Source organism: Rhinatrema bivittatum, chromosome 2, assembly GCF_901001135.1.
Source record: "Rhinatrema bivittatum chromosome 2, aRhiBiv1.1, whole genome shotgun sequence".
NCBI classification, from domain to species: Eukaryota; Metazoa; Chordata; class Amphibia; order Gymnophiona; family Rhinatrematidae; genus Rhinatrema; species Rhinatrema bivittatum.
The window spans coordinates 261,704,431-261,730,068 of record NC_042616.1 but is presented as its reverse complement, the minus strand read 5'-3'; the positions used below and the strand labels follow the sequence as shown (position 1 = coordinate 261,730,068).

At 46.1% G+C, this 25,638-nt stretch overlaps 1 protein-coding gene across 1 annotated transcript in view; it reads right to left on the bottom strand.

The window, feature by feature from the left end:
* The window catches only part of TOP2B (DNA topoisomerase II beta), a 777,593-nt gene that overhangs the window by 1,663 nt on the left and 750,292 nt on the right, over nt 1–25,638 (bottom strand). Inside the window, 1 exon segment of the mRNA XM_029589448.1 lies at nt 3,093–3,187. Within this exon segment, the coding sequence (XP_029445308.1) occupies nt 3,093–3,187 (95 nt within the window).

Below are 25,638 nucleotides of genomic sequence, written 5' to 3'. Positions count from 1 at the left end.
AGCTTGCGTTAGCAATATGATTCTTTTTGAGTTCACGTTTCGGATGTACAACCTGTCACATTTGTAATTTGATTTCAGAGATGAGGTAAAATAACAGAGGCAAAAGTTCTGCATATACACCATTTGCGCTAAACCATTAATCTGAATACCCCTACAAGCATCCCAATATCTGCGGCGTTGACGACCTTCCCGGTAAGCTTTCTGTTGAATCTTCACCACTAAAGGTTAGCCGCTCTACGTATGCTGCCATTACTATTCTCTATCCTTTTGGTTAAGGTTGTTGTGCTTTCTGATTCACACCCCCCCAACCTTTCTAATTCCTTTGATCTTTTGACTTTTTTATCATCTTTTATTTTTTTCATAGGAGTTTTGCTTTGACCCCAGCTGTGATGTCTCCAGCATATTGAGCTCTGAGTTATGAGCCAACTTTAACCACCCGAGTTCTCCTTAGTCACCTCGTAAGGTACTTTCACCCCTGTACTTTCTTTTTCCTGATCGGCTTGTCATTAACAATGGCAAATACACATCTCGGCTCCTTATAGCCGTCTTTTCAAAACTCTCTTCCAAACTTTGGTGACACCCCGGCGTAACTGATGTCTTAGTCTGGCTTGTTTCTTTGTTTCAGCTGAATCCAGCGGGTTCCCCAATAGTTAGAATCACCTGATTCACATAATATACACTTAAGTGTCCTTGAATCCTGTAACTATATCGCCAATATTCTTACACATATACAATACCTTAATCCTATGCCCCCCCCCCCCCCCCCCCCCCCCCCCCCCCCGCTGTCTTCTCACTTCTATATCTTCTGTTACCTGCTTTGGAGTTTCACAATTACCTGTGCTTTGCTTCTGTCCTTTCTAGCTACATATTAAAAATTTGGCATAATTTGTGTAGGACGCCTACCTGTACAGTAATATATTTAATTTTCAATTTTTAGATTTTGAAAAAATTCAGTCCCCCTGACGCAGCTGGAAGCGAAACATGGTCGTGTCGGGGCCCTTTTGTACTTACAATATTATATACCATACATTGAATGTTATGCACACTATTCAGTGTGCAAATGTAAAATAAATAATTGTTTGTTTGTCATATTGTTTTTGTCCAGTATATTGTATGCCGCACATTTTTTGTTGTGACTTTACTATTTATACCGCTGTAAGAGGGGGCACTTTTAACTCTGGGTAGGGTAGGTTTGGGGGACAGTTTTACATACACAGTCAGAGGTACGAACAGCAAAGTTGACATCACTGAAGATTTTCTGTCATTTAGAGCAATGAAAGGTAAAGGTCTTTACAAAATCTCTCTGTCCCCCCTCAAACACCACGTGTGATAAAAACCTTTTCGGTTGATAACATGCCTGCGGTGGATTAATCAGCATGTGATGTGAAAATTAGCACTAGTGTGAAAAATTTATCGCAGCTTGTAGAAATTACCTATGCAATGCGGGAACAGGGAAATTATTCTAACCACGCCCCCTTGATCGTGGGCACTATTTCTGCTATATTTATAGCATTTTGATAAATCTAGGCCTGAGGTGCCTAATAAGTCTTCTCAGCTAAATGGCTTGAATGTAATGTGGATTTATTGTAAATTTATCTTTGATTACTTTTAGCCAATGTCCTCTACTAATAGCAGCCTTTCCACTTGAAATGCAAATTCTAAACAAATCTTTGCATGGACCTCTTAAATGTAACCAAAATAATATAATCATATTTCCCCTATCTCCAGTTTTTTACCGCAGTGACCATACTTACCTCCAGTTATTCTTTCCAAAAATATATATGCGCCATTTCCCTTATTGTAGCTCTTTGAATTTTCTCAATTTCAATTATATTCTTTCAGTACTGAGACAACGAAAATAGTGCACCGTATTCAGTCTTACCCTCTTTCTCCCACTACCTCCCTCCCCTTTCACTGAAACCCCCCTTCCCTCACTTTCACCTCCCCCCATCATTCTCCCTCCCCTTCCCTCAGTCACTTTCCACCCTCTCTCAATCCCATCCCTCACTCTCATCCCCTCTCATCTTATCCACAACCCCTTCCCTCTCCCTCAGCCCTCCTCCACTCCCTCTTTTTCGGTTCTCCACAACCTTACGCTTCCCATTTATTCACTCACATCCCTTTTCCTTCCATCCCCTCACCTTCCCTCTCCCTCTTGTTCTCTTCAGTGTGGCCCCGCTCTCGCTGGAAGGCGCAGACATGGAGACGGGAGGTCTCCAGGGATCCCTCCATCGCGCGCGCCTCAGCTGCTCCTCCCCGCCGCTGCATTTCCTCCCAGCGCCATATGCTGGCCTGCCCGACACTCCGATGCTGCCATCGCTACTCCTCCCGATATCGCCGCCGCTACGCTGCTGCTCCTCCCAGCGCCATATTGTAGCTCCGCTCTGACTGACGTGCTCTCCTGCCCGCGCATGAGCAGTAGAGCTGCTCTCTACTGAGCATTTGCGGGCCGTCGGTCAGAGCCCATTTATAAGTTAGTTTCCCTTCCAGGAAACCTGAATAAAACTCATGAAATTAATTTAGTAAGAATTATTTTCACCTGAGCCCTAGCTGTGTCTCTGCATTCTCCCTGTTACTACCTAAATTGTCACTTTTTAATAAAACCTTACAACATGAAATGAACAAAAAGTATTATTTTCAAAATTAAAATGAAGGCTGATTTGAAAAATGAATATCACAAAGCCTGCCAATAATCCAGTAGTTTTCCAGCGGCAGTGAATATCAAAAACCAAAACATCCTCCTTTTTCCCCATAATTTCTAGTGTTTGCATAGTGATATACAACTGTAATCCAATACACTCCAGACAAGAGAAGATCTTCATGTTGTGGGTTGGCTTTATGAGTATGCTTGTTTTTAGAGACATCTTAGCCCACTTTGAATTAAAATAATTTGGGTTTTTTTTTTAAACTCTACGAGAACTGAAAGGATAGTTACAAGCACATCTTAATGTTTTTAAAATAAAGCACGTTTCTTGGATATGAACAAGAATAAAATATATATTTATAGTAATTGTGGGAGATGTTCTTTATTGTATACCAAAATAAAGCTCCTTCTAACCCCCATTACATGATATAACCATTTGTGGCCTGACCTTTCCTGTTGATGATCTGGCTTGCTTCTTCGCTGGAGTATATTCACCTTCATTTTCTGAATCAGAATGTTTCCTTTTCCTGCCCCTGCCTTTACCTAGACAGGAAAGAAAATAAAAGTTAATGCCAGAATATCAACAGTGCTTTATACAGAATACAGTAAGCTCCTACATATGATATGAATCCCCCCAAATGCTTACCATATCAATATACTGATCGCTACTTATAATATTCAAAGTAAAAATATAAAACTATGTGATGGAAGACAGTACAAAATTTTAAAAAAGAATGAAAATTTCAGACTTCTGGTATTGTGTGATGGTATGCTCTGGGGACCCACTCTGCAACAATCAAACACGGCTCTGCGATCTGTGATTTGATCAAGTTAAACTAAAGTCAATGAATCAGTGTTCTTAGATGGACTCTTTCCCAATTCGTAGATACCGAGTTATGAGTGCAAAATCTAGTAGAGTGTCTTGTGAAAAAGGATTGCCTTTGGATTCAAAGATGGCGACGGCATCGCCTCGACCTGCGATAGAAAAAGTCATGGCAGTGTTATTGGAAGAAGTTATACTCACCATTTCTAATAGTGTCTCAGCATCCTTAGAGGACAGATTATTGAAAATTCATTCCACAATAGACTAAATCAAAGAGGTTTTGGATGCACAAAGCCTGCATCTGATGGAGGTAGAGAGTCGACTATTGGCATGAGAAGATCATGCAGTACAGATGCATGTACAAATTACTACACTCCAAAAAGAAAATGCAGAGTTGATGGCTAAAGTTGAAAACTAAGAGAACAGGAATTGGCGGAATAACCTAAGAGTTATTGGTCTTCCAGAGACTTTAAAGGAGAGATACCTGCAAACACTTTTTGAAAAATGGCTCCCAGAAGTGGTAGGTTTACTTGCTGGGGCACACTCTACAACATATGAATGAGCTCATAGGGTGGGGCTGGTGCATGAGAATGACAACAGGCAGAGACCTGAAATTACCCATATTTTAAATTGGGCTGATAAAAAAAAATTTTGAATGCTTATTGCACTAAAGGCTCTGCCAAATAATGGGAATAAGATCTTAATATTTAATAATTATTCATCCAAAGTAGCAGCCCAGAGGAAAGAACTCTCGCCTTTATGCTCAGAGCTACATAAATGCGGGATCGGCTTTTCAGTGTTCTTTCCTGCAAAGCTACGAATCTAGCATGCGGGCAAGACACTCTTTTTAACTGATAAAGAGCAGATGCTAACATTCATGCAGGGGCTGTAAAAGTAGTCGGGAACCACAATCTTACAAATTGGAGAAATATACATAGTTCATTGAGGATGCCTGTACTGGGTGCAGGATGGATCATTTTCTGGAGCCGTGAATATGCACGCAGAAGCTTCAGCATGAGCTGTTGAGTCATGAATGTGTATTTATAACGGTGGCCATAAACTAAGTATGAGTTTATTATAAAACACATCCTAGCCGCAATAGTCTGACACCACAAATATTGAATCACACTTTAAAATGTTCTGTACTGGGGCTACAAAAGTAGTCGAGAGCTATAAATTTACAAATTGGTGAATTATACATAGTTGATTAAGGATGACTGCACCGAGTGCAGGATGGATCATTTTCTGGAGCTGAGAGTCTCTCGCAGGTTGTCTTCGCTGGTAGGCTCGAGTGGCAAGGGTCCCTCTTGTCCGTCCCTCTCCTGTATCAAGTGGTCCATCTTGCGTCAGCTCACCACCTTCTGAGCCCTGCTCTTCCCCCTGCTTTGGGAAGTCTGTGACCAGTCCCGCTGGCCCTCCAATCGATTGTGCCGACCGTGCTCCATCGGACAGTCTTCCCCCTCGAGCCTCTTTCGAACCCCGTCACTCACTGGATCAGGAACCTCTCTGCCATCCCCCCACTGCATGTTTCGAAGATGTGCACAGGAACTTTCACAAGGGCTGTTGAGTGTAAGAAATGTGTGGGCCCGTGCCAAATGCCTGGAGCCCAGGGGTGACCTGGGGCCGTGCCGAGCCCATGGCCACGTGATCATCACCTTTTTCTGATGTCATCGGGCCGGCCTCTTTTCGGCGGGCTTCTGCCGACATCACTGGGAGCAGCTGGCCCCCAGGCTGATTATGTGTCAGCAGCGTTTAAAGGGCTCAGCGTCACCCATGGGTGGCCCTTTTTGCCGGCAACTGTGTAGTAAGTGACAACCTCTTCTTCTCCCTGCAACTCGCACCAGCCTCAGTCGGCAGCATTTCCTCGCCTCCCGACGTGAGGCTTTAACTGCCGCTACCTTTTTTCCAAAATTGCAGGGCACTTTATTAAAAATAAAAAAATAGGGAAGCGTGATTTTGCTCCCGGGGCAGTCAGCACAATGGTCTGCTCCTCCCATCGTACACATGGGGGTCAGCGAAGCGGGGGCTCTTTCTTTCCTTTATCCACTATTTGAATTAAAAAAAAAAAAAGAAAAGAAGAAAAGTAGAGAGAAGAAGAAAAGAAGAGTCCTGCTGCCACTAGGAGGGGCCGGCCACCTTCAAAACATGTCGGGGAGATGGCAGAGATGTTCCTGATCCAGTGAGTGACAGGGTTCGAAAGGGGCTCGAGGGGGAGGGCTGTCCAATGGAGTGTGGTCAGCATAATCAATCGGAGGGCCAACGGAACCGGTCACAGACTTCCCAAAGCAGGGAGAAGAGCGGGGCTCAGAAGGGGGTGAGCCGGCACAAGACGGACCACTTGACGCAGGAGAGGGATGGACAAGTGGAACCCTTGCTGCTCAAGCCTACCAACGAAGACAACCCGTAAGAGGCACTCGGCGTTCCAGTCGTAACAATCCCACAAGGGCAGGAACAGCCACAGCCACAAGTGGAGTCGGAACCCCCTCCAGATCCAGCACAGCCTGTTATGCCCAGATAGGAGAATGCCGCATCACCAGCTCGACAGCACAGCGATCAAGCAAGTGGATACACAATGATCTTCCCTCAGCTTCAGGTCCCCCCAGCATGGCCCCCTTTCAGCACGACCCTCCCCCACAGTACTAGTTTCTCCTCCGGAGTAGGACTTCCTAGTGCATGGCCATGGTATCCGCCCAGTAATTGGAGCATCAACCCGCACATTTACAGCGCTGTGTCGCAGTGGTCCCCGGTAGGCTTCCCAGGGGGTGCACAGTTTACACCATACCCATGAGTGCAATGGCCAAGACAACAAAAGGGGCACTCCATTCAGGATGCTCGGGAGAGATCTGCTGCTACCCCAGCAGTGAACATCAGCGGCATGATACCAGCGTAACAAGTTGGTGGCGAGGCTAACTATCAAAGCCCAGGGTGAAGGTCAGGACAACATCCAGAGTATGGCAAGGGTGGCCCCTTTGGAGGCAGAAGGGGGGGGGGCTCCTCTTCACTGTCTCCCGGCATTGGCGGGGTGGTGGCACAAGTGGTGAAAAGAAAAAGGAAGGAGAAACAGAAGCACAGAGACAGTTTCAGCTCCAGTAGTCCTAGAACAACTTCCGATTCTGAGAGTTCGGATGAGGACAGCTCTGCGAAGGTGTGTACATCCCGGGAAGACAGCTAGAGGCTCTCCAGCGCTGACGAGTCTATCCCAGTTGTGGGAGAGCGTGCCTTGGTCACTGCGCAGAAGATTAAGAAAATGGCAATACACAGACATCTTCAGGCTTATGGAAAGAGGCTATGCGACAAGAGAAAGGCCAAGAACAATAATCCTTCACCAGTCAATGACACAAAGGTTCCACGGAACATTATAAACTGGGTGCGAGCATTTCTGAGAATGATGAGTGTGGTTACCTTGGATGATCCATCACAATGTGGCCCCATGCTCAGTTACGCTGACACCATTTTGGAGTCATACAGGCAATATGAAGGATGGGCCTGGCTGAATTATGTTGAGTGCTTCTGGGCCTCGATTGAGGAAAATCGATTAATGTCCTGGGGGATTCAGGATGTAAGTCTGGTTGAAGCAAATGACAAATAAGGCTATTGACACTGGTGGCCGGGGTCGAATGTCAAAGAAACCTGCCACCTCAACAGCGGCCCTGGTAGGGTCTGGAATACTCCAAGCAATACTTGCTGGCGCTTTAACAAGTCATCTTGTTACTTCAAGGATTGCAAGTTCAAGCACGTTTGCTTGATTTGCTCAGCCCCCCATCCAGTAACTCAGTGCACCAGGAAAGCAACGGGCGGGAATCCTGCCCTGGGGCAATGACGTTCAGGCATATCAGAAAGCTCCCTCATCAATCAAATTGGACCGAATGCTGGGCTGGCTTGCCCTATATACCCCAGACGAGATGAGGAGACAAGGATTGAGCAGGGCTTCCGGAACAGATTTAGAATCCCCTACCAAGGCAGTATTTGCAACTCGGTGGCTAACGCCGTCCCCTCTACGACGTGTCACAGCGAGATCATCCAGGACAAATTGAACACGGAGCTCACTTTGGGCAGAATGGCGTGTCCTTTCTCCACCCTTCCTTTCCAAGAAATGGTGTTATCGCCTCTGGTAGTGGTCCCAAAAAAGGAGCAGGGAAAATACAGACTTATCCAGAACCTCTCTTACCCTGTGGAGCTCTCTGTTAATGACCATCAGCCTCAAGAGGAATGCTCTGTTCAATATGCTTCATTCGACAGTGCCATATCCCTTCTGATGAAGTACAGAAGGGTGGCAATGATGGCAAAAACATCGAGTTGGCATTTCGTCTGTTACCAGTTCACCCATCGAACTTCCCGCTGCTGGGATTCAAGTTCCGTGGCAATTCTACTTTGACAAGTGTATGCCCATGGGGTGCTCCGTGTCCTGCTCCTATTTTGAGTCATTCAGTTCCTTCTTGCACTGGGTGGCCGGGAGAGCGGTGGGCATAGACAACATTATCCACTACCTCGATGACTTCCTGTTCGTTGTTCCGGCCGGAACTGAGACCACGGCACGCCTCCTCCATGTTTTTCAGGGAGTAGCCAAAGACTTTGGCGTACCACTAGCCCAAGCGAGACCGAAGGCCTGGCCACCACCAAACGTTTTCTGGGCATTGAGTCGACGACGAGCGAATGATATCCAGACTTCCTGACGACAAATTGCATAAACTGCACAGCATCTTGGATCGGGCCATACGAGCCAAGAAGCTGACACTGCGAGAGGTCCAGTCCATTTTGGGCTCCCTTACTTTCGCTTGCAGGGTGATTCCTATGGGAAAAGCGTTCTCGTGCAGGTTGTCAGCTGCCATGGCTGGGATACATCGCCCACTCCAGTTTATCAAGATATCCACGCCTATGAGGGAGGACGTATGCATATGGTCTTCTTTTTCGAGCGGTGACAATGGCGTGTCCATATGGCAGGAGCCCCTGATATCCAGCTATGACTTGGACATACAGACGCTTCAGGAGGCCGGGGATTTGGTTTAAACTGCCAAGGTGCATGGTGCGCTGCGCCATGGCCCGCCTCTTGGGTCAAGGTGGGCTTAACAGCAAACATCACATTCTTGAAGCTAATCCCTATACTATTGGCGTTGGTACTATGGGCAGACACGTTGCACGATAAGCATATTGTTTTCTGGTGCGATAATCAGGCCGTGGTTTATGTGCTGAACAAGCAGTCGGCAAAATGCCCCAGGGTGGCTGAGCTCCCGAGGCAGGTGGTGTTCAGTAGCCTGAGTATTAACATCACAATCAGAGCGTATCACGTGCCTGGGGGTGTGCAACGGCATAGTGGATTCTCTGTCTTGCGCTAAATGGATATTATTTCGAAACCAAGTACCAGTGGCTGATGAGGCTGGAACACCAATACTCGAGCATTTATGGCAGACTGGAATCCAGCTACCCTAGACTTCTGCAATGATCAGTGGCTCTCGCTACTTGGGATGCCACTCAGAGGATATGCGAGAATATGCTCTTTCCTAAACCAACATGAATGGAAGGCGGGATCCATGTCAGATGACCTAATTGTAGCATACATTCCAGGGCAAAGGAAGAGGGGTTTGTCTATGGGTGTGGCTGTGAAACAGCTAGCAGGGCTTGCCTTCTTTATGGAGGCCCAGGGTTGGGGAGACCCTACAAAGGGATTTCTGGTTAAAAAGAAGGGTTGGGCCAGGAAAATTGGGGCAAAAAAGGACAGGAGGCATCCCATAACACAATCGTGGTATGTTTTGTGTGACATATATGACTCAGAATTTGAAACTTGCCTATTTGCCTTTCCTTTTCACTCACCTTTCTTTGGTGTATTGTGCATAAGTGAGTTGGTGGCAGCCTCTAAGCAGGACAAATGGGGTACGGGCATTCTTATTAAGAATATGAAAAAATCAGGATATATGTTGAACATACTCATCCCAAGGTCAAAAACGATCAAATGGGTTGGGGGACAACATTGGCACTCAGACGGCTCAGTTATCAGGAGACATGCCCAGTCACAAATTTGGAGGCATTTCTTGCTGTGCAACCAGCCAGGGGGGCCCACTTGCTGGTCCACGAGGATCAAGTCCTTCTTTCAAGGTACCAATTTTCGGCAGTCTTAAAGCAGGCTCTGGGAACAGTAGGTCTGGATGCGGGCAATTTTGGGACCCACTCTTTCCGAATCAGGACTTCCACCAGCGCAGCCCAGACTGGGTTGGGTAAAGAGGTGGTACAATGGATAGGCAGGTGGTATTTCTCTGCAGTGAACTCATATGTCAGGTTAGATAAGACTCACACTTCTCTCCACAGCACATAACGAAAATTGTTCTCCCGCTTTCAGAGGCACCTCCACGCTGGTACTGGTTTGGATCATGGGACATCATTCATTGGGCAGCCAGGAGGGCACGTGAGCGTGGAAATGGAACACATTTGGGGTCTGGCCACCCAGGGGGTGCGCATCTTATGGATGGGGAAATGTGGAATGCGCTGGAGCCAGCTCCTACCTCTTATAGCCTGTGCTTTATTTAATGTTTTAATTTTTAATGATTACATTATGGATGTTTTAACAGCTGTGCTATTTTATTATGAATGTATATTTTAGCATTTAATATTTGTTTATATTTTTAGCTAATTTAAAATTATTGCTACTTATATAAAATTGTTTGGATTGCTCTTGCTATTTTATGATTTGTAAACTGTTACAATGGCTTGTCTTAGTGACGGTATAAAAAACTTAATAAAATAAATAAATAAATACCTAGGTTACGGGCCAAAAGGGATTCCACGGCCACCCCAAACAGCATAATTGTGCACCTTGGGGGTAACAATCTGGGGGTTATCTCTTGCATACAATTGTTGCGGCAGGCAAGAAAGGATCTCCTTGAGTCAAGTTTGTGGTTCCTGGGAGTACGCACTGTTTGGTCAAACATTATCCCTTGTATAAAACTCACTGATCAGAAGCTTTGGGAGCGAGGGCTGAGAAAGTTAAACAGGCAGATTGGGGTGCAGATGGGGCATATGGAGGGAAGGCAGATGCTGCATGAGAGGGCTAACAACGTTTGTGAGGGATTGTACCAGCAGGACAAGATTCATTTGTCTGACATTGGTTACGACCTGTTTAACAATGACTTTTAGGAGGCCACTGAGGCAGTTTTAACCAAATTTGGGACAGCCGCAGCTGGCATTGGTACTTGGGGGGGCATGAGACAAATGTAGTCACTGTCTTATTCCTGTGGCAGGCACAGAGACCAATTGGGGAGCTATTGAACAGGTTGGAGCTGCCTCATGAAGATGGGTCAGCCACGGGGCTGAAGAGAAGGCCATGTCGCATAAAAGGGTGGGTACCACACCGGGTACATTTGGGTCCCCTTGCTGGAAATGAGGTGGGGGTCGGTCTTTGGATATGCTGCCTTGCTGGTACGTGGCAGGCGGATATGGGGGCGTGGACCCGAATTCTTCCGAGCGATTAAGGTATTTGTCCACGGACCAGTTTTTTATATCTCATGTAGCTATGTTAAATAAAACTGTGGCCTGTTTATTTCCAATTTGAATGCTGTCACGTATACTTATTTTGGGGATGGGGGTAAAGTCTCTAGCTGCTTGGCTGGGCGTACATCCGGTCGCGGCTTCCAGCATCAATGTGTGGGCCCATGCCAAATGTCCAGAGCCCGCAGGTGACCTGGGCCTGGGCCGTGCGCATGGTCACGCAGCTCTCACTTTTTTCTGACGTCATCGGGGAGATACCCATTCCGGAGAAGATTTTCAAGGGTAATCATTCAGATGGACAGAATCAAATCACAGTGAACCTAGAAGATGTGGTAGGACTGATTGACAAACTGAAGAGTAGTAAATCACCTGGACTGGATGGTATACACTCCAGAATTCTGAAGGAACTCAAAAATGAAATTTCAGATCTGTTAGTAAAAATGTGTAACCTATCATTAAAATCATCCATTGCACCTGAAGACTGAAGGGTGGCTAATGTAACCCCAATATTTAAAAAGAGCTCCAGGGGCGATCCGGGAAACTACAGATCAGTTAGCCTGATTTCGGTGCCAGGAAAAATACTGGAAAGTGTTCTAAATATCAAAATCTCAGAACATATAGAAAGACATGGTTTAATGGAACAAAGTCAGCATGGCTTTACCCAAGTCAAGTCTTGCCTCACATATCTGCTTCACTTTTTTGAAGGAGTTAATAAACATGTAGATAAAGGTGAATCGGTAGATGTAGTGTATTTGGATTTTCAGAAGGCGTTTGACAAAGTTCCTCATGAGAGGCGTCTAGGAAAAGTAAAAAGTAATGGGATAGGTGGTGATGTCCTTTCGTGGATTACAAACTGGCTAAAAGACAGGAAACAGAGAGTAGGATTAAATGGACAATTTTCTCAGTGGAGGGGAGTGGGCAGTGGAGTGCCTCAGGGATCTGTATTGGGACCCGTGCTTTTCAATATATTTATATATGATCTGGAAAGGAATACGACGAGTGAGGTAATCAAATTTGCAGATGATACAAAATTATTCAGATTAGTTAAATCACAAGCAGATTGTGATAAATTGCAGGAAGACCTTGTGAGACTGGAAAATTGGGCATCCAAATGGCAGATGAAATTTAATGTGGATAAGTGCAAGGTGATGCATATAGGGAAAAATAAACCATGCTATAGTTACACACCGTTAGGTTCCATATTAGGAGCTACCACCTAAGAAAGAGATCTAGTCATAGTGGATAACATATTAGGAGCTACCACCTAGGAAAGAGATCTAGTCATAGTGGATAACACATTGAAATAGTTCATTCAGTGTGCTGCGGCAGTCAAAAAAAGCAAACAGAATGTTGGGAATTATTAGAAAGGGTATGGTGAATAAAACGGAAAATGTCATAATACCTCTGTATCGCTCCATGGTGAAAATGCACCTTAAATAATGTGCACAATTCTGGTCGCCACATCTCAAAAAAGAAATAGTTGCGATAGAGAAGGTACAGAGAAGGGTGACCAAAATGATAAAGGGGATGGAACAGCTCCCCCATGAGGAAAGACTAAAGAGGTTAGTACTGTTCAGCTTGGAGAAGTGATGACTGAGGAGGGATATGATAAAGGTGCTTAAAATCATGAGAGGCCTAGAACAGGTAAATGTGAATCGGTTATTTACTCTTTCGGATAATAGAAGGACTAGGGGGCACTCCATGAAGTTAGCATGTGGCACATTTAAAACTAATCGGAGAAAGTTCTTTTTCACTCAATGCACAATTAAACTCTGGAATTTGTTGCCAGGGGATGTGGTTAGTGCAGTTAGTGTAGCTGGGTTTAAAAAAGGATTGGATAAGTTCTTAGAGGAGAAGTCCATTTCCTGCTATTAAGTTGACTTAGAAAATAGCCACTGCTATTATTAGCAACAGTAACATGGGACAGACTTAGTTTTTGGGTATTTGCCAGGATCTTATAGCCTGGATTGGCCACTGTTGGAGACAGGATGCTGGGCTTGATAGACCCTTGGTCTGACCCAATATGGCATGTTCTTATATTTTAGCTGCAACAGCCTGACACCCCAAATATTGGCTCATGCTATATAATGTTCTGTAGTATTTAAACACTTGGGGAACAATCAGTAAATAGAGTCGGCAGTTTTGTAATGCAGTTGTTGGCCAAGGGCGTCACAGCCATGTGGGACTTCAGCATTTCATGTTTTGCGGTGAATATTTCCTGCTCATGGACCAGGTCACTTGCAGTGTGTGGGATAGAAGATGCTACCTGCGCAATTGAAGGAGAGGTCCCAACTAATTTGGACTACTCTCCAACAGACCACATACAGTAGGATGGATGAATCTGTCCAGAGTTTCATTGAAAGGAAGTTTAGGGAATTGTTTAATAACTGTGTCATAAACACGATTACTAGACACAGTTCTGAGTGGCTAGCAAACACTGATGGATGTCCTTTCTGTTTCTTTTTCTTCTTCGCTCTCAGCACTTGCAGGTTGTTTCTAGGATTTATTAATATGCGTACAGTGTGTATATGTTTTTCATTAACATGTTAAAGTGCCGTATGTAATTTAATTTAACATGAAAAGTGGTAGGGTGTTCCTATAGGCCTATCTTCTTATCTCTAGCCAGGAGGGAAAGAGGTGCTAGAGAGTGGAGGATGGTGGTTCCTTAGGGTAACATTCAGGGAGAGTTGTTTTTATGCAAGAGTGGTATGGCTGTTGTGAGTATGGAATTTGTTGAGGAGGGAGGGAGGGGGGAATGAGGGAAGATAGGGAGTGGGGAGTACTATTGCTAGTGGAGGAATGGTCCAGATATGATTAAAAGGAAGCAGAAGTACAGTTTTTCATAAGTGGAGAAGGAGGAAGAAACTGAGGAGAGTTGGATTAGAGTCACTTTATGGTTCATCCTTGCATTTAGGCTGGGGTATGCAGGGTCCCTGGGGAATTATAAAACTGTGTCTGCTCATTTAAGGATAGACAGATTGGGTTATATTTTCTTTTTTCAATAGGTGATCTTAAAATTGTGTCTTGGAATGTTGATGGTATCCACTTCTCCAATAAAGAGAACCAAAATGTTATCCTTGCTTAAAAAACCCAAAAAAGTACATATAGCTTGTTTGCAGGAGACATATCGGACTGATGAAGGACACCACAAGTTAAAAAAAGGATGGGTGGGAAGCTACCATTATGCATCTTACTCCAGGTGTCCACATGGAGTGGCCACTTTGATTCATAAAGATTTACCTTTTCAAGCTCTATGGGATGAAAATTATAGGAAACATTTATGCACCCAATATTTATACCCCAGATTTTTTCTCGAACCTTATTTTCAGTCCTTCTGGGATATCCTCATAATTATAGGTTAGTATTGGGAGGGGGGATCTAAATGTAGTGGCAGATAGTCGTGAGGACTAACAATTGCCTAGAACCCCTAATCAGAGGAGAGTCAAAGGGGTCTGAATTTATTGAAAAAAGAATTGGCAGTATTAGACATATGCTGAATACTGCACCAGGGAAAGAAAACCTTCTTTTCTGATACTCACCAGAGTTATTCTACGCTAGACTATATTCTATCGGAGTAGCTGTTCCCTACTGTTTTAAATGCATCTATTGGTAACATTATCTCGTATCATGCTCCAGTTTTTTTTGACAGTGAAGGTCTGTAGAGAAGCCCACAATCAATATTCCTGGAGGATAAGCCCGTGCCTTTTCAAGGATTCAGATTTTTGTGAATTCTTACGACATAAGTGGATGGAAAGCAGAGTTGCTTACCTGTAACTGGTGTTCTCCCAGGACAGCAGGATGTTAGCCCTCACAGATGGATGACATCAGATGGAGCCCGACACTGAGCAATCCCAACATGCCACTAGCCCTGCAGCCACGTGGGGTACCCCTTCAGTCTCATATCAAAGAATAAAAAGCTGAGCAAAGAATAAAATAACAAAACGCAGACGAACCCAACTCCGCAGGGTTCTGAGTGGGTCTTGTTGAGGACTAACATCCTGCTGACCTGGGAGAACACCTGTTACAGGTAAGCAAGTCTGCTTTCTCCCAGGACAAACAGGATGGTAGTCCTCACAGATGGGTGAATACCAAGCTGCAGGCTGCTCCCAGAACAGACAGGGTTCAACAGACACCCAATAATATGCAACAAGCACAACAACATGGGTGCTGTTGGCAACAACAGGGGGCAGTCTGAACCACATACTGGGCCCTAGGCAGGGAGAGTTGGGTTCTCACACCTGGAACAGCTAACGGAGGACAGACTGGTCGAAGACGCTGTCCTGTCAACTCATCCTTGTCCAGACAGTAATGGGTTGCGAAGGCGTGGGGGGAACTCTATGTCACGGCTTTGGAGATTCAGCAATAGGGACTGCCCGGAAGTGGGCCACTGACGTAGCCATGGCCCTCACTGAGTGCGCTTTCACTCGGCCTCTGAGCAGAAGGCCCGTTTGCTCATAGCAGAAAGTGATACGATCCGCCAACCAATTGGGCAGGGTCTGCTTGCCCACCGCAACTCACAAGTCTGTTTTTGTCAAAGGAGACGAAGAGTTGGGTGGACTGCCTGTGAGCTGCAGTGCGCTCCAGATAAAAAGCGAGAGCACATTTGCAGTCCAAGGTGTGCAGAGCTCGCTCACCTTGGTGAGAGTGTGGCCCCAGGAGAAAGGTAGGTAACACGATAGACTGATTCAGATGTAAATCAGCCACCACCTTAGGCAGGAACTTAGGGTGGGTGCGCAATACCACCCTGTCGTGGAAGAACCTCATATAAGGCGGATAGGTAACCAAGGCCTGCAGGTCATTGACTCTGTGAGCGGAAGTAATTGCCACCAGGAAGATGACCTTCCAGGTGAGGTGTTTCAACTCGCAGGAGTGCAGAGGCTCAAATGGAGACCGAATGAGCCACGTCAGCACCATGTTGAGGTCTCAGGCCACAACAGGAGGATGCAGTGGAGGCTTCAATTGAAGTAAGACTCTCATGAAGGGCCCCAACTACGGGCTGCACCGAGACCGGAGTGTCACCAACTCTGTGGTGGTAGGCGCTGATGGCACTCAGATGTACTCTGATTGAAGTAGTCTCGCCTCGGGCTTCGACCACACCCCTTGAATGCAAAGGCTACTGACATGGGCGCCCCAGCCTAGGGAGGAGGCATCTGTGGTAAGGATCACCTGAGCAGCAGGGGGCTGAAAAGGGAGTCCCTTGCTCAGGTTGGATTCCTGTGCCCACCAGGTGAGGGAGAGCTGAAGCGGTTCGGTTATCTGGACCAGTGCAGAAAGTTCCTGAGAGGCTTGATGCCACTGAGACCTCAGGGTCCACTGCGTAACCCTCATGGCCAGGCAGGTCATTGGGGTGATGTGCACAGACACCAAGTGACCCAGCAACTTCAAAAGCAGGCGGGCTGAAGCAGATGCATGTTGATGAGCCTAGTTATTTGCCCGGAATACTGAAAGTAAAATATGCGGCCAAGCTGCACATTTTACTCTCAGAAATTAATGTCTTCCCGCATCGGGAAAAGTGTACAGAAAAGCAGAAAAAAATGCTTTTCTGTACACTCTCGCACCTCTTATTAAATCGACCTGCTAATTGTTAGCATAAGGGACTTGGAACCAGAAGACTTGCATTCAGGTTCTGTATCTGCCACTAACACTTGGGCAAATAAAAAAAATTAAAAAATCTGCCCGCCGGTCAGCGGGTTTGAAAATGGACGCTCAATTTTGCCGGCGTCCATTTTCCGAACCCATGGCTGTCAGCAGGTTCGAAAACCGACACCGGTAAAATTAAGCGGCAGTTGTCAAACCTGCTAACTGCCGACTCTTCCGCTAATAAGGAGGCGCTAGGGACACACTATTGTCTCTAGCGCCTCCTTATTAGCGCACAGCCTAATTTAAATACACAATCGTGCACCCAGGAGAGTTGCCTGGGTGCGTGTTGGGAGAGTGGGCGTTCAACTCAGAGCGCCCGTACTCCTGCACCTCTTATTAAATCGGCCTGCTAATTGTTAGCATAAGGGACTTGAAACCAGAAGACTTGCATTCAGGTTCTGTATCTGCCACTAACACTTGGGCAAATTACTGCCTTTCCTCCTGCCTATGTATGGATATGTTATCCAAGATATTAAATATTTTCTAACCAATAAGTTGGATATTTTACATTTAGAGTCTTATTCACTAAAATGTGAATTTTAAAAGAGTTATGTACGCCAAAATGTGCAGATACGCGCATCTAACATATGCGCATCATCAATCATTTTTATAAACCTGCCACATTCATGCACAAGTACCAATGCGCGAATATCTCATATTGAATAAAGAGGCAGAATGGGTGCAGGGCATAGGCATTCTGGGGCATGACCAAAAGATATGTGCATAATTAGAGTGAATGCGGCACATGACCAGTTCATTTCTGCGCAAATTTACTTCTGCTATTAATCAGGTATAAGTCTGAATAAAACTTATTTTAGCCACATATTAAGTGCTTGAGGGGTCTGGGTAAACTGGGGGGCATGCAGGTTGAAGAATCAGAGGGATCTTGATGACCTAGATATAGACTGGGAAAAACTGGTCATTTCTTTCACGCGTGCATGTTTTAAAATATATTCACTTCTGCATGTAAATGCCAACTATTCCCAGCTGTTCACGTCCATGCTTAAAATTAGGAGCACATATACATGTGGAAGTCCTATTTTATAACATGGTAACGTACTTGTGCGCAGGATATAAGATTTCAGCGTATGTTGCCACATGTCCATATACACATACATATGGGCACTTTCGAGCTTGTTTTAAAATTACCCTCTAAAGGTTTTCTCCCATTTTGTGTCTATTTTATTTTAAAATATTTATATGCCATCTACACCACAGCTCTAAGAGGCTTACAAAGTGTTTCATACATAAAGTATAAATAAATATTCCTGAGGGAGTATTTAGAAAAGATAATTTTTCTGGCAGCTAAAGAGGATCAGTAACTACTGTTTGTTGGGTAATACTGGGACTTAAAAGTTTGGGGAGAAGTGAAACTGTAGGATAAATACATTTTACGTTTGTATGCCTTGATTAAAACCTAAGAAAGGTAGGTAATTTCTTTTAGTGTGTTTTTGTTTTGATTAAAAGCTAGGAAAAGGAAAATTGGTTCTTACCTGCTATTTTTTGTTCCTGTAGTACCATGGATCAGTCCAGACTGCTAGGTTTTGCCTCCCTTTCAGCAGATGGAGACAGAGAAAAACTTGAAGAGCACCTCCTCTTAGAGTGGTGTTGTACCTGCGACCCTTCAGTATTAATCTTACCAAAGCAGAATAACCAATATAAAAACCTAAAGTTAGATCAAGCAAGAACCAGAATAATGAACAATAGTAAACCATTTACAGGCAAGGAACAATATTGGAGTAATCCATTTTCTTCAGACATGTCCTTAAATTTAACCAAGACAGAAAAATGCTGTGAAAAGAAAAAATTTGAGTGGACTCACAATCCTAAACTCCCCACAATGGGCAGTCATCTGGACTGATCCATGGTACTACAGGAACGAAAATTAGCAGGTAAGAACCAATTTTCCTTTCCCTATATGTACCCAGATCAGTCCAGACTGCTGGGATGTACCTAAGCTTTCCTAAACGGGGTGGGACTTGGAGAGTCCGGCTCGAATGACACTGCTCCCAAAACTTTCAACATCCGATGCCTGCACATCCAAACAATAATGTCTGGCAAAAGTATGCAAAAGACTTCAGCAAAACTAACTGACTCTCTGCCCAGGAAGCAGCTTGTGACCTGAGCGAATGAGCTTTCAGACCATCCGGAATCGTTCGTCCGCAGTAAATGTACAAGGAAGCAATAGCCTCTTTCAACCACCAGGCAATGGTAGCTTTAGATGCCTTGTGTTCTTTCTTAGGACCGCTCCAGAGAACAAAAAGATGCTCTGAAACCTGAAAAGCATTAGTGACTTCAATGTAATGCATGAGAATTCGCTTAACATCCAGACGCCACAATTCTCTAGTATGAAGGGAATCTGGCTCTAGATTCGGAAAAGCTGGAAGTTCCACCGACTGATTCACATGAAAAGCGGATACCACCTTCGGTAGAAACGATGGAAGTGTTCTGAGCGATACCCCAGAATCCGAAATGCGTAGAAAAGGTTCCCGACAGGAGAGGGCTTGAAGCTCAGAGACCCTCCTAGCTGAACATATAGCCACCAAAAACACTGTCTTGAGGGTTAAATCCTTCAAGGTTGCCTTCCTGAGGGGCTCAAAAGGAGGTTCAAACAACACCATGAGCACCAAGTTTAAACTCCAAGACGGAAAATAGAACCCCACTGACCGGGGATCAAATGCTTCACTCCTCTCAGGAAATGGACCACATCAGGGTGGGCTGCCAGAGACGCCCCTTCAACCTTGCCTCGGAGACACCCCAAAGCTGCAACATGCACACGGAGAGAACTAAAGGATAGCCCCTTACTGAGGCCCCTCTGTAAAAAGGCAAGGATCTGAGGAACCGAAGCCAGCGTGGGGGCACTCCCTGTTCGCTACACCAAGAATCAAAAACCTTCCATACCCGGATATAAGTAAAAGAAGTAGAGGTCTTCCGCACCCGCAACAGAGTGGATATAACATTTACAGGATACCCTTTCTTTCTCAATTGTCTCCTTTCATAAGCCAGGCTGCTAGACAAAAGCGATCCGCCTGATCGAAAAATACCGGACCCTGACGTAGTAGGTGTGGAAGATGACTTAGGCACAGAGGACCGTCCACCGCCAGGTTGAATAAGTCCGCAAATCATGGTCTCCGGGGACACTCCGGAGCTACAAGGATCATCATTCCTGGATGAGCCTCTATTCTTCGCAGAATCTTGCTCACGAGGGGCCACGGAGGAAACATGTAGACGAGCACATCGCGCGGCCAAGGAAGCACTAGGGCATCTACCCCTTCTGCTCAATGCACCCTTCTTCGACTGTAGAAGCGTGGTGCCTTTTCATTCCTATGAGTCGCTATCAAGTCCACGTGGGGAGTGCCCCACCAACGAGAGATGAGCGTTATTGCTTCCAAGGATAACTCCCACTCTCCGGGGTCTAGACGCTGACGACTTAGATAGTCCGCTTGTACATTGTCGACCCAGGCTATGTGTGAGGCCACCAGCTGGAGCAGATGTCGTTCTGCCCAGGCCATCAGCTTTTCCGCCTCCAAGTCTACTGGACGACTCTTTGTGCCTCCCTGACGGTTGATGCAGGCCCCCATCGTCGCATTGTCCAACAAGACTCGTACTGCCCAACGGTGGATGAGAGGAAGAAACCTCTGCAATGCCAAGTGCACCACCCTTGTTTCCAGGCGATTGATGGACCATTGCATCTCCGTATGTGACCACTGGCCCTGGGCCAACTGAGATAGGCACACAGCCCCCCAACCGGAGAGGCTGGCGTCCGTAGTCACAATTAACCATTGGGGTACTTCCAGATCCACACCCCTCTTCAAATGGTCAAGGACCAGCCACCATGGAAGACTGGATCTAGCGGAGTCTGTGAGTGGTAAAAGCATCTGGAAGTCTTCTGACATCGGATCCCAGTGGGAAAGCAATACTCTCTGTAAAGGCCGTATATGAGCGAAAGCCCAGGGGACCAGTTCAAGAGTGGACGCCATAGAGCCAAGAACTTGCAAGTAATTACAGGCCATGGGTACTGGCAGCGACAAGAGAAGCTGTACATGAGTCATCAGCTTGACAATCCACTACTGCATGAAGAAATGTTTGCCGACCCGAGTGTCGAATCATGCCCCAAAGAAGTCCAAAACCTGGGAAGGAATCAGATGGCTCTTGGAATGACTGACGACCCAACCGAGAGAATGTAGGCGATGCAACACCTTGCCCACTGTCGGCCTGCAAATGTCTTCCGACTTCGCCCGAATGAGCCAGTCAACCAGATACGGATGAACCAGAATCCCCTCCTGCCGGAGGGCTGCCGCCACCACCACCATTACCTTGGTGAAGGTATGAGGAGCTGTAGCCAACCTGAACGGGAGGGCCCGAAACTGAAAATGATGACCAAGGATCATAAAGTGGAGAAACCTCTGATGATCCTTGCAGATTCCAATATGCAGATATGCCTCTGTCAAGTACAGAGAAGCCAAGAACTCCCCCCGCTGCACCGCCATGATAACGGAGTGCAGATTTTCCATACGAAAATGGGACATCCTGAGGGATTTCCTCACCTTCTTCAGGTCCAAAATTGGACGGAAAGAGCCTTCCTTTTTGGGGACCACGAAGTAGATGGAGTATCTCCCGGTTCTGTACTCGTCCGGGGGAACTGGAACAATGGCCCCAAGATCTTCCAGTCAGCGGAGTGTTTGCTCTACTATTTGTTTCTTCCCTGGAGATCTGCAGGGAGAAACCAGGAACATTTCTCGCAGAGGTCGAGCAAACTCTAAAGCGTAGCCGTGTTCTATGATGTTTAGAACCCACTGGTCCGTCGTTATCTTGACCCACTCCTCATAAAACAGGGAAAGACGACCGCCTATCACTGGGACAGAGGAATGGGCTGGCACTATCTCATTGGGTGGACTTGGATCTGGAAGGGCCTTGAGTGACTCCGTCTCAGGAAGACCTGTGCCCACGAAAGGAGTGAGTCCAGGCGTGCGATCTCGCCGAGGATTGCCGCTGTGCAAAGGGCAGGGCCCTGCTCTGCTGAAAGCGTCGCTGCCCCCAAAACCGAGAGCAGGAAGTAAAGAAATTCCTGGAGGCCTTTGGCTTGTCTTCCGGGAGCTTAAGACCCTTATTCTCACCCAAACACGTTTTGAGTTGCTCCAAATCTTCTCCAAAAAGGAATTTACCCTTGAAAGGGAGACATCCCAGTTGAGACTTCGAAGAAACATTTGCCGACCAGTTTCGTAGCCACAGAAGCCTCCGGGCCGAAACTGCCGACACCATAGTCCGAGACGAAGTACGGAGAAGGTCATACAATGCATCTGCGCTGTACACCACTGCGGCCTCCAATCGCTCAGCATCAACTGCTTCTTCAGGAGAGAGATCCCTATCACTGAAGAGTTGCTGAACCCATCTGAGTCTCATTCGCTGCATCAGACTGCTACCAACAGCTGCTCTGACACCCAGTGTGGACACCTCAAAAATCCTCTTGAGATGGACTTCGAGCTTCTGATTTTGTAGGTCTTTCAGAGCCGCTGCTCCTGCCACCAGGATAGTCATGCGCTTGGTGACCGCAGACACCAAAGCATCCACCTTCGGAACTTTGAGAAGCTCCAGGAACTCCTCAGGCAATGGATAGAGTTTGTCCATTGCTCGCCCCACACGGAGGCCAGCTTCCGGAGAATCCCACTCCCGTAACATCAACTGTAGGAACAACGGATGGAAAGAAAAAGATCTAGCCAGACTTCGTAAGCCCGCGAGGACCGCATCCAGTCTCATTACCCGGAGTTTCGGAGAGAGAAGAAATCCCTAGCTCTGCTAGGACATGGGGAATCAGGGGATCCAACTCCTCCCTCTGGAATAGGCGAAGCACCCGTGGGTCATCACCCTCCACCGGAACATACTGGAGAGAGTCATTGTCCATGTCCGGGGCCGGATCTGCCAACAAGTCTGGGAAAATGGTGTCCAGCGGATCTGGGACCCCCGGACCACCGGGGTTCCAGAGGACACAAATTCTGGTAGCCTCCTGTAGATCTACTAGCCTAGGAATCTTCAGAGGCGCGGGCGCAATGCCCTGAGGGATGCGGCCTTGGATCTGTGGAAACATCCTGTTGCGAAAGGCTAGCCACATATGCTTTGTGCATTAATTGCACAAAATCAGCAGAGAAAAGGGCCTGAGGTGTCTGAGCCCCCCCGCTGGGGGTCAGCAAATCCTCTTGCCGACCCTGGGAGGAGTCCTGGGGCCCCTCAAGGCTCAAATCGGGGGGAGAGAGCAGAAGTGGGATTTCTCCTCCCCCAATTGCCTGGTTTCAGCGGCATGTAGTGAATCCAAAATGGCCACCGTTCCTGCGCTTAGCAGGAACGGGTCCGGCCTTCTCCCCTGAATCACCAGCTGATCTCCCATGCCATGGGATGCAGCTGCAGTCTTCCCTGCTGACATCAATGGGCCCTCCCCGCCGGGAAGGTACCTGGAACACACAAATTCGCAGGAGAGCTGCATTGCCGACTCCCCTCAGGCAAAGCATTGCGTTGCACGCGGCATCAGCGCTAGTAAGCGATCCCCACCAGAGCAACCGTTTGATGAGCTGGAATAAGGCTGCACTTTATTTATTTATTTTTTTTGCTAGCAGAGGAATGAAAACGTCTCTGTAAGGAAAGGGGAGGGGACCGGACCACTGGTACTCACTCTAGCCATGCTGCTGCATTCCGGTTCTAGGACCTACTGGGCTGCCAGCCCCTAGCTCAGCCTACAACCGGGGGTGGGGGGGGGGGGAGTTCCACAAGACCTACCTACCCCCCCCTGGGAGGCACCTCAGTCCAAGCTCCTGTCTTCTGTTTAATTATTATTTTTTTTTAAACTTGCTTGTTCAAACCTACGGTAGAAAAACAACGAAAAGTCCCTCACTGAAAGACTTCCCTTTTTTTTTTCTGGCATTCTGCCACCTTCATCTGCTGGAGACAGAGAAATACTGAAGGGTCGCAGGTACAACACCACTTTAAGAGGGGGTGCTCTTCAATGTCTCTATCTGCTGGAAGGGAGGCAAAACACAGCAGTCTGGACTGATCCGGGTATGTACAGGGAAGGTAGGTAATTTCTTTTAGTTTGTCTGTGTGCCTTGATTTAAAAAAAGAAAAAAAAAAAGGACTAGGAAAGGTAACTAGTGGGGTATACTCAGCAGCACAACCACACATCTGAATATACCGGGCTATCTTAAAGTTACTCAGATAAGTTTATCCAGCTAATTTTAGGATGCTAGCAGTACTACCATAGTTAGCTGGATAAATTATTCCATTAACTCTGAATATCGGAATTAGCCAGATAATTTATCAGGCTAATTCCACTCCTCCCTGAAATACCTTCTGCCCAACACTGGAACACCCCTGGTATAAGTCGATGAATATGCTTTTTTTGTCTTGACTTTTCAATAAGGACCTCATGAAGACTAGAAAGTACTCCATGAAATTTATAAGTATCACATTCAAAACAAATTAAAAAAAAATTGTGTTTCACTCAATGCACAATTAAGCTCTGGAATTTTATTTGCGGAGCATTTGTGGTTCAGGCATTTAGTGTAGTTGGGTTTAAAAAAAGGTTTGGACTAATTCCTGGTGGAGAAGTCCATAAACGGTTATTAACCAAGCAAACTTAGGGAATATCCACTACTTATCACTGCACAATAGCAGTATGGGATCTCTTTGCTGTTTGGGATCTTACCATGTACTTGTGACCTGGACTGGCCACTGTTGGATACTGGGCTTGATGGACACTCAGTTTGAGCCAGTATGGCATTTCTTATGTTCTTAAAAATAAAATACATAATAATATAGCAACCAAAAAAGTCTCTTGAGCCCAGTATTTCAAATACAGATCTTAACACCATTCCATCTGTCAGACATCATCCAAAAAAATTTTGCACACAACTGTAATCTCTGTTAGGGTCCGCATAGCTTATTACATCAGCGCCTACGGTTATAGTTCAGGAAATGGAGGGTGAAGTGACTTGTTCAAGTTCACAAGCATTATCAACAGGATTTGAGCCCTGGCTTCTTTGGTTCTTAGTCTGCTGCTCTAGCTACTAAGCTACTCCTCCATTCCACTGTGTACTGTTTTCTTATTCCAAATAATTTCTCTCAACCTCAACTGATGTTCCCAAGGCTTCTTGGCTTCCTTTCCCATTTATACCATTCCTTTGTATAACTACATTGCTTGAGGAGGACTATAATAACAGCCCCAACGGAATGAGGAAGCAGTACTGAAAGGAGATCATCAATGCAACTATAAATATTACGAAAGTAATATTACTTCCTTGCGCTACTGGCTTGAGAGAGCCCAAACTCATTAGATTTTGAAAACTAAGCAGGATCAGATCTGGCTAGTACCTGGAAGGGGTCCACCACCAAGAGACTAGAAAAAACAAACAAATATTCTTACTGTATGCGACTAAGAAACAAATTCTACTGCTTTTTATAGCACCACTCCCTGCCCCTTCCTCTTGTGGTGCTATAAAAAGCAGAGTACTTACAGGGCAGATTATTATTATTTTTTTTAATCAGATGCTCTTGTTTTGTTGTATTTTCTTTGCTCCTCTCCTTTCCTCCAGCGTCTCATTTGCTTCCTCCAGCTTTCTTCCCCATCTTCTCCTTCCTTTCCTCTGCCCTCCTCTTCCTTCTCTCTCTACAGAAATGGTTTCTTCTGATGCCAGAGAGAGCTTCTGTGGAGATCATTTCAATGATTCCCTCCCTTCCAGGGCCAAGCGTAAGGAGGCTGCTCCAGACAGCAAAGTTGCTTACCTGTAACAGGTCTTTTCCAAGGACAGCAGGATGTTAGTCTTCACACATGGGTGACATCATCAGATGGAGCCCGGCATGGAAAACTTTGACTGACACACTGAGGATGCCCAGCATGCCACTATCCACGTAGGGTCCCTCTTCAGTCTTATAACATAGAATTTGCCAAAAATAAAACAACAAATCTTAAGAAACCCAACTCCGCAGGGTGGTGGGTGGGTTTCGTGAGGACTAACATCCTGCTGTCCTTGCAGAACACCTGTTACAGGTAAGCAACTCTGCTTTCTTC